The 14,211-nt window shown below is 35.6% G+C and overlaps 1 protein-coding gene across 9 annotated transcripts in view; it reads right to left on the bottom strand.

Moving 5' to 3' along the window:
* Hfm1 (helicase for meiosis 1) overlaps window positions 1-13,913 on the bottom strand; it is a 119,739-nt gene extending 105,826 nt beyond the window's left edge. For 5 of the 9 annotated variants that reach the window (XM_087213094.1, XM_087213099.1, XM_087213093.1 and 2 more), the window contains exons 1-4: window positions 13,816-13,896; window positions 10,615-10,727; window positions 3,151-3,263; window positions 1,458-1,764 (exon numbers count right to left, since the gene is read on the bottom strand). In XM_087213094.1, coding sequence (XP_087069220.1) covers window positions 1,458-1,764; window positions 3,151-3,263; window positions 10,615-10,700 — 506 coding nt within the window. In that variant the 5' untranslated portion in view covers window positions 10,701-10,727; window positions 13,816-13,896. Of the gene's footprint in view, window positions 1-1,457; window positions 1,765-3,150; window positions 3,264-10,614; window positions 10,728-13,206; window positions 13,787-13,815 lie in introns of those variants that run through there. The other 4 variants (XM_087213101.1, XM_087213092.1, XM_087213095.1 and 1 more) reach the window with 4 other exon arrangements.
* Between the last annotated feature and the right edge of the window lie 298 nt (window positions 13,914-14,211).

Below are 14,211 nucleotides of genomic sequence, written 5' to 3' on the forward strand. Positions count from 1 at the left end.
GAACCTTTATTTGAAAAAAAAACCCCTAAACAATGTTATCCAGAAATAACATTATTTCAACTTATTTCTGAGTTGGTGAATACATCAAAATACATTTTTAAAAAAGCCATTTGTCTCACTAAATTGTTTTCAAAAATAAGTTTTTAAGTTTTATTTTTGTTTGACAAATAATTATCCATAGGACAGGTTACAATGTGTGATGTTCTGATACAAGTATACAATTTGTAATGAACAAATCAGTGTAATATATGTTACCTCAATCACTTATTATTTGCGATGAAACCATTCTAAATCTTTTCTAGTTATTTTGAAATATATATTAATCAGTTCTCTTGTACAATAGAATACCAGAACATATTCCTCCTAACTGTAACTATATTATTAACAGATATCTCTCATTTCTCCTTTTACCTTTTCCCCCAGCCTCTGATAACTGCAATTGTACTTTCTACCTCCATGAATTTAACTTTTTTAGATTCCACATATAAGTGAGATCATGTAATTTGTCTCTGTGCCTGGTTTAATTCACTTAACATAAGATCTAAATTTATCCATGTTATTACAAATGACAGAATTTTATGCTTTTTTTACAGATGAATAGTATTTTATTGCATAACAGATGCTGTTTGACTCACACTGAGGTTATATCCTGGTAAACTCAATGTAAGTTGAAACTACCATACGTCAAAAATGTATTTAACACACCTAACCCAGTGAAAATCATCATGTACTATAGAGTATTGGTTATTTACTCTTGTGACTGCATGGTTGACAAGGAGCTGCAGTGAGTATACTGTCCAGCCCGAGAAATTATGTTAGTATATAACACTAGCATGAGAAAAGAACAAAACTAAAAAATTCAAGTACAGTTACCACTGAATACATATTGCTTTTATACTACCATCAAGTAAAAAACTCAATAGTCAAACTGTCCTAAACTGGAGTCTGTACATATATGTCACACTACTTTTAATCCACTCACCTGCTGATAAATGAAGTTTTTAAAATAAAAACAATGAGTTAACCAGTAATGTGTTTAGTACAATTTTAAGATGAATTAGCAAATAAATTTTTTTAATTTTTGTTTTAATTTCTAATATGGTTAAATATTGAGATATAACCAACCTAAACGAAATCTCTTTGAGAATATTCAATAATTTTTAAGTGTAAAGGGATATTGATGAAAAAAATTTGAGAACAGCTCTAATCATATACTTCATCAAAATAATTGCATACTATAAAGTATTTAGTCAACTAGTTTTAGTTATTTACTATTTACCCCTCTGAAAGCAAGAATCTATGACTAGAATCCTAGACCTAACAGAATGTCTAGCATATAATAAATTTTACTTTTTGTTACTGTTTTTGTCATTCAGATCCTGTCATATTTAATACTTTTAAAGTATGTACATATATTCAAATTTATTCACTCAATACTATTTCATTTAACTAATTACCTTTTTTGGAATGCCGATGTGCTTTCTCCTTTATCTTCTATAATATTAACTAATTTTGTATCATCAGGAACATTTATTTCAGGTACTATCTCACTGCCCATGTGATTTTTATGTATCTGATAAGACCCATATGTCAGCTTTTCAGAAACATGTGATAAGTCAGTCTTATCTATTTGTCCTAAATTTAGATAATCTTGTTCATATTTATTAGAGGTAAATTTGAATTTTTGTGTTGGCAAAATATAATTTGTGTCTCCATTGGTAATCTTTAAATTTGATGTTAACAATGTTGGCTTCTTTGCCTGACCTGTAAAAATAGAACACATTAGTTATTACATGTTCTTCCTGAAAACAAATTTTCAAAACTACAGTGGAAAGATTTAATAAAAACTTTCAAAACAGTTTATTAGTTGTATATGAAAGGCAAGAGAAAATACCATTATAGTAACAAGATAATTTATAATACTATATGTGGTTTTAAAATACATATTTTTTTTTCTGAAGGGAGCTCAGAAATCAATTAAGAATTATTAAAACTAAATTCAGAATGTATATAGAACCTACATTATAAAATAAGTTTAACACCCAACCCACATAAATAATTATAAGGAAGTCAAAAAAGAAAAAGGAAACCTGTAAGTGTAATATTTAACTACTTTAGGGCCGGGGATTTAGCTCAGTGGTTCTACTGCCTGCCTCGCAAGCACAAGGTCCCAAGTTCGATCCCTGGTACCAAAAAAAAAAACAAAAACAAAAACAAAAAATAACTACTTTAGCTACTACAAGTGATATTATTATATAAGCAATTAAGTTTTTAAATTTTACATAATTTACATGCAGAAATACAACAACCAATCATAAAACGCTACTTAATATGATACAGTATTTATATTAGTGTGATGGAATTTTGAAGGTTTCTTTACAGAGACTTTTCAAGAATCTACGGAAGGTTTAGGCAGAGTTTAGTAAACTTAGCACTTAAATTTGCTATACTATCTATTTATACATATACATTATATTACTCATGCTAAATACTATTTAACACATCCAAGAGTACACGTTATTTTTATATACAAAGCATATATGTAAATTGTGAAGCTCAATAATCAAATTTATATGCATGAATCTACCACTCAATTTAAAAAATAAAAATTTATCAGAAATATTACATTACATAACACACATTGTTTGAATATGTTTGAATATGTTTTTCTTGGTTCTGGGGGTTGAACTTAGGGCCCCACACATATTGACCACATGTTCTACCCCTGAGCTATATTCCCAGCCTGAGCATGATTGTTTTTTGATTTTTATAAAAATGACCTCAAACTATATATAATCTTCTGCCTATTGCTTTTTTCACTCAATATACTTTAGAGATCTGGCTCCCAGAGGATCTTTCCCTTAGTAAAAAGCAAAGAAAAACTGAACATCAGTGACAGGAATTTTAATGGTAAGGGGAAAAATATTCACAGAACAAAAAAACAATTGTATGATAGCGTATTATGTACTATCTATACATATATGAACGTGTGTATGGAGATATTTTAGATCTTAAGATTTCATAAGCACTATTTTGAATGAGAAACCTCTTTCATTTTATTCCATTAAAATAAAGGAATTAATACTGTAATGTGTTATGTTGACATGAACCGCATGAATTTGGTTTCACAATAAACACATAATAATTTACCTAACAGTTTATGACTTTCTATTTCTTCCTCTAAGTTCTGAGTATCTGGAATTTCTGAAATCAATGGAGCAGGGGGGAGAAACCAATCCAACAATTTTTTATCATCTGGAAAGCTATACAAAATATAAAAATGTGAATATATGTTATTTAAGATATAACATCATACACTATATATTTATTAAGCATTACTCAATTACAGAACCTTAGATAAACATTCTGTAAACTTTCTGTCATCACTTTGATTTAGCCCTACTATACAACAGGAGTATTAACACTTTTTCCCTTGTGTATCACAAGATGAATGATACTGCTGTGTGAGATGTGCTACTTAAAAAATGGCTACAACTCCTCATTTTATTCAGTTAAAATGCTTGAGGCCGGGGATTTAGCTCAGTGGTTTTGCCGCCTGCTGCACAAGCGCAAGGAGCCAAGTTCAATCCCCGGTTCCAAAACAATAAAAAAATTTTAAAAAATAAAATAAAATGCTTTTGACAGGAAATTATAACCTACTCCAATTTTTTAAAAAAGAAGTAAATCACTTTCAAACTTTAGTATTTTAACAATCACACATAACAAATTACTTACAACCTAATTCATCCTTAATCATGTATCATCAATGTGTATACAAGATTGTCACTGTTATTCTAGAACATTATTACAAATTAATGTTCTAACCCAATTCTTGGTCCAAAGCTGTCTACAAACTACAGAAAATCTAAGAAACAAGGTGAGATCTACAATCTTTTTATAAACCTACAATAACTAATGTGATTTGTGCCACACTTTTGGCATCCTTACCCCTCCTTATCTTTCAGCTGTGATACTGTTAACTGACACTGCTTTATTTGCTTTCCCATCAAAGTTGACTTGTCCTTCATTAGGGCAAAAAGATAAATGTTGGGCAACAGGAAATACAGATGAGAAGAGCACCATGTAATCTGCCTATTCCAAGTCCCAAAGATTTTATGATTTATTTCTTTTCTCTTCACTTAGGAATGTTAAGCTCTCTGGAATGAGACATATATTCAGTCTTTCACTTTTCTGCTTCTCATAGTTCCTAGCACATAGCTCCTATGACCATATTTTCCAAATAAAAAACCAGACAGACTGTTGGACAATAGGCCAGATCACTTGAAATTTAGGATTATGTTGGAGGGTCACTTAGGTTACACCTAGTTCAACAAATCCCTAGCATGACTTATAAGACTTAGTCCTACTCCTTCCTATGGGCAGAGTCCAAGGGAAACCAAGCACAAATTTCCAAAGGCTCTGTCTTGTGGAGTCACACCGGACACATTTAATGCTCTACATCAGTGACAGTGAACCTTTTAGAGCTTTGAGTGACACAAACACCTCACTGCAGCACACATGCCATATGTTCGTCACCACTGCTCTAAGTAATCAGCTATGACAACATACTGTATGTGAAGTGTTACTAGTGAGAGAAGCTCACTAGAGACTCAATATCCCGACCTTTTAATTGGGTACCAATACTGAAAAGATTTCTGACACATAAATATCAGAATCTCAAAAGAAAAACAGGTGTTCAACTTAAACCATATTATTTGTATATCCAGTGTATGTACAGGGAGCTACTCTATCAGTTATGGTGGGAACCTTGTTGCAATCTAAGTTTTCAGACTTCAGTCAAAGGCCAACCTTGCCAAAAGTCCTTTTCAAGGGTAGCAGTTTAGAACTACTATGTTAATTCTTTTCCGCAAAGAAGAGTGTATTCCAATAATCCAAGAGAGGAGAGATATAAGAAACACACATCAAACTCTACTATTCCACACCCTCATAAAATTAAACTTTTCTTATGATTCCCTATTTTTTCTACCATTCTTGCAATACCAAAATCCAAACCATAATGGTTTTTACTCATTATATAAAGACAACTATCAAGTCTTACTGAATCTTCCTTATAAAAATTTCTCAAATTCATCATTTACTTTTTTTGTCACTCTTGTGATCAAGATTCTAATCAACTTATGTCTGGTTGAGGACAATTATGTTTTAATAGCCCTCACTGCCTCTAGGCTTCCTTTCTAACATATTTTGCACATTCCTACCACATTAATTCCAAATTGTTTTCATCATACAACTCCATTCAAAATCCTTCAGTGGCTCACAAATAATAGTAAACTTCCTAGTGGGCTTAGACCAGCTTACAGTTTTAATTCTCCTATACATACCTTTTAGTATAGATCAAACTGAAATGCTTGTTATATACCTGCTACAGTTTGAATGTGTCCCCCAAAACCCTGTGTTAAATGTTGTGGGTGTTATGGTTTGGATCTAGATGTCCCCCCAAAGCCTCATGTATCATAGGTTTGATTTAGAGTGTGTGAAGCTGGAATTGATTCATGATGCAATGCTAGTCTCAAGGGCACTATGATTAAGGGTGTGAGTGCTACCCATCTTGTCTTACTAGTCTAAATAAGATAAAAGGGGCAGGGAGGTGCTGTTAAAGTTTTCCCTTGTTGCCTTTGCTACCTTGTGTGTGCCATGTTTATTCTGCTCTGCCATGCCTGTTTGTTATCTCTGCCTTGGAGTTGGCCAATTATGGACTAAAACTTCTACAAACTGTACGCCAAATAAACCCCTTCCCCTCCAACTTTGGGTGTCGGGCATTTTGTTTCAGCAATGAGAGAAAAGTAACTAACAGGGGGCTACTGAGAGGTAGCTAAACCTTTAAGAGGCAGGACCTAGTGGGAGTACCTTTGGTCACTGGGGGTGTGCCCATGAAGGGACACTGGAACCCCAGCCCCTTCCTCTCTCTCTTTGCCTTCTTGCTTCCATAAGGTGAGGGCTTCCTCTGCCACATGATGATATATGCCATTATGATGTGCACACCAGAGATCCAAAAGCAATGGGCCAACTGACTATGGACTGAAACCTCTACAACTGTGACCCAAAAATCAATTTTTCCTTCCTGTAAGTGGTTACCTCAAGTTTTTTGCCACAGTGACAAAAAGATGACTAACACAACATCTAACAGATAATACATTCTGTGCCACATTTTTGTTCAAAGATATTTCCTTTACTCTGCTTACCATGTACCCTGCCTGATTCCCATATCCACCTATAAAAAATTCCACTATTTTATCAATTCATTAACCCATTCAACAATTATTTACTAAATATTGCATATAAGGTAGGATTTTAGGCACTAGACCCTATATATTCATTCAAAGCATAGCTCAAATCCTACCTTATCCAAGAAATGTCCATGGTTTCTCCAAGATTTTCTCCCTTCTCTCTTCTTACAGACTTAACCTATAATAGTCTGATAGTCCCTACTATTTTGTGTGTATAGACAGATTTAACAGAAAGACAGACAGAAATAGGTAAATCTGATACTCCCTCTAGATTGCAAACACCTAGGGGTTTGATTTTTTAATTTTCATTTATACCAGCAGTATTTGGCACAATGCTTTTTATAATTATACTATTCACCCAGAGCCCAGGAGGAGACTCCCTGCCACCATTCCACCACTCCTGGGGCAGAGGAGGTGAGCCAGACGGCACCAGCAGCACCTCCCCCTCCCCCCATGGAAATGAGAAGACATGTAAACAAGCCTCAAAAACAGACTTCCAGATCACCTACAGCAACCCCAAAGGGAAACCAGATGGAACACTCTGATACTCAACCACCTGGACTCCCTGAACTGGCAACAAAAGAGGATCTGGGAAAAATGAAATCAGAAATAATTTCTCAGATAACAGCAAAGATTGTGCCCATAGTGCAAGACATGATTAATAAATCTAGAGAGGACACAGATAAAAAAAATAGAGGAGCTGAGGAGCATGATGGAATCCCAAGATAGGAAACAAATGGAATCCATAAAACAGATGCAAACAAATTTCAAGGAGATTAAAAACTCCATTAAAAGTTTACACAGCAGAGTGAACCAATGTGAGGGCAGAATTTCAGATATAGAAGATAAGATCGCAATTAGTGACCAGGAAAAGAAAAACTGCTTTAAAATTGTAAGGGACCTTGAGAAATCAATCCAGCAGCTGCTAGACAATGCAAAGAAGAATAATGTAAGACTGATTGGAGTCAATGAAGAAAGAGGAGAGAGTGCAGATGACATTAAAAAACTGTTCACATAAGTGATGGCAGAAAACGTCCCAAGGAGGGAAAAAGAACTTGACATACAGATAAGTGAGGCATATAGGACTCCAGCTAGGCTTGATCAAAAAAAATCTACACATAGGCATATAATTGTTAAGATTCCAGAAACCCAACAGAAGAACAAAATTCTACAAAGAGTGAGAGAAAAGAAACAAATCACATACAAAGGAATGCCCATCAGAATCACAGCCGACTTCTCAATGCAAACCCTCAAGGCAAGAAGAGCTTGGAGTGATGTATTTCAAGCCCTAAAGGAAAACAGCCTCCAACGCAGACTGATGTACTCTCAAAACTATCTTTCAAAATTGATGGAAAAATAAGATACTTTCATGATAAAGAGCACCTTAGGAACTTCATGAATAGCAAACCAACACTCCAAAAAATTTTAGACAATATCCTACAAAAAGATAATGAGGATCACAATCCCAGGAAGCCCAGCAAAATGAATCCATTGGACATGACAAATTAAATGCAAAGGGGGAAAATCCAACAAAAAGAAAGTCATGACAAGGCTTTTAAAACTTTTAACTTCATCTCCCTAATGAGTGTATAATTCAATTTTGTTATTGTACTGATTAGTATTTTTCTGATTCTAGTGTTGCACACTTTTCCTTGTGCTGTACTGGCTATTTATCATTTTGCATCTACTTTTTAATTGGGTTGTCTATTAATGAGCTGTAAGAGTTCTTTATATATTCTGGTCATAGGTTATATGCATGGTAACTATGATCTGTTTAAGGACTACTTTTCATTTTAACGATGTCATTTAAAGTTCTAAATTCTGGGCTGGGGATTTAGCTCAGTGGTTTCGCCACCTGCTGTGCAAGCGCAAGGACCCGAGTTCGATCCCTGGTACCAAAAAAATAAATAAAAAATAAAATAAAGTTCTAAATTTTGATGGAATCTCATTTATCATTTTTTTTTCTTTTATACATCATGTTTTTTGTATCCTAAGAACTTCATGCCTACCCTAAATTCATAAACATTTTCCCTTATAATTTCTTCTTAAAGTTTTTATAGTTTTAGGCTTTCATATTTAGGTTCATAGATCCTTTCAAGTTGTTTTTATGTATAGAAATAAAGGGTTGAGGTTAATTTTTTATATACAGATACCAGGTATTCTAATGCCATTTGCTGAAAACACTCTTTTCCTCAGCTCTTGAATTGAGTTTATATTCCACAAAATGTTAATGTTTAATAATCTTTCAAAACTCAGTGGACCATATATGTGTGGTTCTACTTCTAGATTCTCTGTTTTATTCCAATGACCTACATGTCTTTCCTTATACCAACACTGCCTTGATTACCGAGGCTTTAGAGGAAGTCTTAAAATTAGGTACTAAACAGCTTCCAACACTGTTTTTTTTTTTCTTTTTACTTTTCTAGGTCCTTTGTACTCCTACATAACTTTTAAATTTCAATATCCAATTCTTCATTTCTAGCAAGTATGCCTAGATCTGAATTTTTATATATACCTTGTGTTTTCTAATCCTGCTAAATTCAAATAAAAGTTCTAGGGGCTCCTATAGATTTCTTAGTATTTTCTCTGTAGATGATCATTTCATCTACATATAAAGAGTTTGCTTCTACCTTGCCAATCCTATCCTAATTGTGTCATTTTATTGCCAGACTATTTTGGTTTGGGTCTATGTTTCAAAGTTTAATGGACAGATGAAGAGTAGACATATCTGCCCTTGTTCCCCACCTTAGGGTGAAAGCATTGTATCTTCTCCATTCATATAAGGCATTTTTGCTGGAAGTATGGAGTACATGTCTTTAATCTGTTGAGAAGTTTCTGTTCTACTTCTAGTCTCCTGATAGCTTTTACCATGAACAGCTGTAGAATTTAGTCAGATACTTTTTCTCCAACTAGTGACAAGATCATAGGGCTTTTTCCCTTCCTCTGTTAAAATGATGACTTTTGAGGGTGGATCTTCCAATGCTGAACCAGCACTGCCATCCCTATAATAAAGCCACTTTCTACATGCTGCCAGATCTGACTTCTAATAGTTTGTTTTGTTAAACAAATTTCTATCTATGTTCATACTTTTTTCTTCTATTAACTTTACGCAGTTTTAGGATTAGCACAATGTTGATTTCCTAAAATGAGGGAAGAAGTGTTCCTTTATTTTTCTGCTTTAAATGTTTGATGTAATTTATCAGTTAAAATGTATACAAGCCCGCTGTTCTAAGAATATACTTTCTTTAATAGGTGCTATTCAAATTTTATATTTCCTCCAGAGCTAGTTTCATTAATTTGTCTTCCAAGGTTCTTAGAAGTTTTCAAATTTATTTCAAAAAAGATTTTTGTAATATGCTTTCTACATCCTTTTAAATTCTGTAAAATCTGTGGTAATGTCTCCTGGATCTTAGTATTGTAATTTTAAAAATGTACAATGATATTGTATAATAGGAAGTAAAGGTCTAAAGGAGCAGGGGAAGTGGGAGGGGTAGGGGAAAGGAAAGAAGGGAAAAGAAAAAATATGAGAAGAGGAAAAAAATGGAAACAAAGTCTTTGCAAATAGGGAAGGGTGGAGGGGGTGAAAGGAGGGCAGGGGAAGGGGAGAAAAATAAGAACCAAGATACTCATGTAACGGTACAAGATCCCAATGATGTATGTAACTGTATTTTAAACCTAAAATGTACCAATACACTTAATGGGGAGAAATTAAAAATAATAATTATACTATTCAAGTAAGTTTGTTTATTTAAATACTTGGCTTTTAACACATAGATTTTAAAAAGCAAATAATAACATAAAAATTTCTTATCCTAGAATACCCAAAACAATCCACCCTCCATTGTTTTTTTTTTTTAGCTTTATGTCTCACTATTTTTCCTTTAGGAATCATTTATTGCCGAAATCATCTCTATACACTACCCCCTAAAAGATGTGCCATCTTCATTCTTTTTTCTCTAACACTCTGCCTTCAAATGCCAAGCCTCTTGAAGCTTCTTTCTACTACCATAAAGTCTGATTTGACTATCTTGCCCAAGATGACCTTCCTGCTGAATCTGAAAGGTCATTGCAGGAAGATATGCTTATCATTTGCTTTGCACACCTTTTTTATTTTGTATTGTTAGAAAGATAACCATATGTTCCAAATGTGCCTGGGTCAGTTCTAATTAACTCCTGCATCTCTAGTTGGATATACTCTCCTACTGTCAAAAATATTCCAATCTAACATTTAACATGTTAAATTTCACTTATTTCCTTAGATTTGAATTCCATGTTTTCCAAATATGTAACTGTTGCCCCTTCATTATTTACTGAGAGAAATTAAAACTTTAACATTTTTTAACTCTAAAATAATACACAATATTACCATTCTGCAGAGACAGACTTTTCAACTTTATCTTTTTCGAAAAACAGATTATCCACAGGAAACAAGCAGTCATTTGATTTTAGCATTGTTGAAAACTGGACTTTATCATAAACCTACAGGGTAAAATAAAAGTAGTTTATATTTTATTTATAAAGATACAGAATAATGTTCCCGGATAAGTAAAATCATTAATTTCCCAGAATATCTGGTAAGATATAACCAATCACAGACAAGTCTTCCAGCTTCATCTTCTATAACTTCCTTCAAAATGCCTCATTAATCAAATTCATTATTCTTTGCTTCTCTATTCATTCATGTATTTTCACACTTGTGCCCCTCTCTTCATATTATCCCAATGCCTAGAATGCATTTTCTTTCATTCTCCACACGGCAAATTCTTACCCATCCTTCAGTGTACCGGTCACCATTTTTACAGCATATGCTACTTCTTTCTCGTTCCAGTTACCACCCCCTGTGCATCAACACTACATCGAATTTTTTCTAAATTGTGAAACATGATAGTACATTCTATATGTGAAAACATGAAATCAGATGCACCAATCATAAAACGTAAGTTAAATTTCTATTTCTTGTGAGGTGGTTAAGATACTGTAAATTTGTCCTCCGAATAGAAATTTAAATCAAAGAAACTATATGAGCACCATCTTGTGGAGAAAGCTTCATCGCTAATTTAGGTTATGTTTCTTCAACATTGGGACTTCCCTGATACGAGCATAAGACACAAGTAGGAGTGATGTAGGGAAAGATATATCTATGTTCATCTCTTGAGAAAATGCTACAGGTAAGAGTGTTCAAACTGACAAATACTTTAAGACTCATTCAGAATACTGTATTGGAAGGTTTTTTATTGCTTTAGTTATTGGTCCCTCCCCAACATGTTTAATTGCCCTCTTTTTCTCAATTTATTCATCACTCTGCTATCAATAAAGACATAGTAAAAAATTAGTGTGCTTTTATAAATATCTAAAGCAATTAGACTATTAATAAAAAGTAGAAGCCTAGAATAGGCTTAGAATAATAGCATAGGAGGCAGAAAAGTCATTTAGAAATATACTAACAGAAGCTGTTTTGCTTTGTTTGTTTGAGGTACTGGGGATCAAATCTAGGGCCTTGGGCCAGGGGTTTAGCTCAGTAGTTCTGCCACTTGCCTCACAAGCACAAGATCCTGAGTTCGATCCCAAGTACAAAAAAAATACATATCTAGGGCCATATATATACTATGTAAGCACTCTTCCACTGAGCTACATCCCCAGCCTGCTCACAGAGTTTTAATATCTTTACGTACATAACCAATTTCAAAACTTGAACAATTATCTGAAAAACATAAATGAAAATACTAGTTATTTTCTATATTCTCCAAAAAAGTAATGTTTCCAGTCTAATTTTAGAACTATGCATTTTTAATCAACAAAAAAACTTTTACAAATAAAACTGACCAGACCATTTCTACATAGTTTTGCTACCTCTGAATTTAAGTAGAAAATCTTAAGGCTAACATTTATATGCTTGAATTCTTTATTCTAAACAAAACTGCAAATAAGATTTTTTTTAAACCCTACAAATTCAAAGGATTTTTGAGAGAAAAAAGTGGGACATAAACTATACAAAAATCCTATTTTAACAGCAAATACTGTTAGAAGAACTTTTGATTTCCATTTCTAGCATAAGAGGTAATATTATTTTGGTTCAGAAAAACTTTATATGTACTTTTTAGTTCTGATGCATTCCTATAGGAAAAAGATAATCTTTATCTAAAATTCTCTACTCTCTCATCCTGCATTTTTCTTTATAGCACTAACAGATAATTGACATTATATGTTTGTTTACTACCTTTCTCCCTCAAGAGCACACAGGGGCTTTATGCTCATTAATATGTTACAATAACCCAAAACAGTGTTTAGCATACAGTAGTGATCCATGCAAATTCACTGTGGGATAAATGCATTAGCAATGATCAATTTATAAAAGTAATTTTAAGTAAAAACAATTCTCAACTAACGCTGAAAAATTTATCCCCCAACCTTCAATTTAAAATGATTTTTTTCAGGATTAATAAAATCATATCATGAAGGTTCTAAAACTTGATAAATTTGGCACTTTCATTACGTAAAAAAATATTTTTTAAAAAGCCTTAAAAGGAACCTTGCTACATTTCGGTGTGTGTTTGTGACGTAAGTGGATGACTACATTTTGAATTCAAGTTCTAGGTTTTTGTTTTGGGGGGGGGGGGTTGGTACCAGGCATCGAACTCAGGTCCTTGCGCTGCGAGGCAGGCGCCGGAACCACTGAGCTAAATCCCCGGCCCCAAGTTCTAGGTTTTTTTATTACAAAGTTTTTGTTTTAGCATGTAGTACAAAGTCATACTGAAGCACAATATATATCATCCCAAGCAGTCTGACTCTGTTCTTAAACTGCTTTTTGTGACTAAATATTTTTCCCTGTAGAGAGGACTTGCACCTATTCTATGCGGATGACAATTTAGCATTTTCTTATCCTCTATAACCCTGACTTGGTAACATTTTCAGATTTGGTGCTCACTCTCATAATTTTTACTCATCCAAACATACTTACTTCAAAAGTACCCCAAATCGTATAATAATTGAATTGCTACAAACTCTGTCAGTGAAGAAGCAGAGGCCAACACAGAGTGGAATAACCGAGCGCCACAAACGCCTGCAGCCAGCCTGGCACGTTTAGACGCAAACGCGAGCCTCGTCCCGGGCCTCCACGCGGGGCCCGAGAAGGGCCCTGCCCCAGGCCCCCGAGAGGCGCCCGCAAGGCGGGAGAGCAGAAGCGACCCAGGCCGCCTCGACCCAGCCTGCCCGCCTCAGCCCCCGCGCGCCGGTCTCTCAGCCCCGGGAATACAGGCGGCTGAGACGCAGAGACCGCACCAGCTAAGGGCGACAGGCTTCGCGAGCCACCAGGACACAACACCACCCCGCCCCTCCGTGGGCAGCGGGTCTGCAGCGAACTGGAGCGCGCCCGGCCCCGCGCCCGTTCGAGCGCCTCAAAACTCCGCGGCTGGACAGGAACGCGGCTGCGGAGCCGCGCGGGCCGGGGCCGGGGCTGGGTCCGCCAGTGACCACACTGCCCCTCACCCCGCCGCACCGCCCGCAGCCCCAGCCCGCAGCAGACGGCTCCGAAGGCCAAGCACTGCCGTGCGGCCGGGCCAAGCCCCACCTTCCGCGCCGCGCCGGCGTCCGGGATCCCGGTCCTCACCGCCCCCGCCTCGGCTCCGAGGCCGAGCGCCGAGCCGCAGCCCCTCGGAGGACCCCAGCCCGGCTTAGCCGAGCTCCAAGCAATGGATCGAGGGCCCCCGCCGCTCTCTTCTACCGCTCCTATTTTCTCCAATAGTAAATGATTGGCTTTGAAAAATACATCACACCCGGGATACTGGATCAATTATCATTAAATACAGACCCCAATCTTGGTTGTATTATTTAAGCTACATACGTTTAAGGTTTCTTAAATACAGACCTTAATCTTAGGTGTAGAGGGATACCTCTTCCCAAACTTAGCCTCCTTTTCCACTCCCCCAAGCCGTTACTCCACCCCCCCCCCAAAAAAAAACCCCTG

This window comes from Heterocephalus glaber, unplaced genomic scaffold (assembly GCF_053883595.1).
Source record: "Heterocephalus glaber isolate CG9 unplaced genomic scaffold, H.glaber_assembly_v1.0 deba00001442, whole genome shotgun sequence".
Lineage (NCBI taxonomy): Eukaryota > Metazoa > Chordata > Mammalia > Rodentia > Bathyergidae > Heterocephalus > Heterocephalus glaber.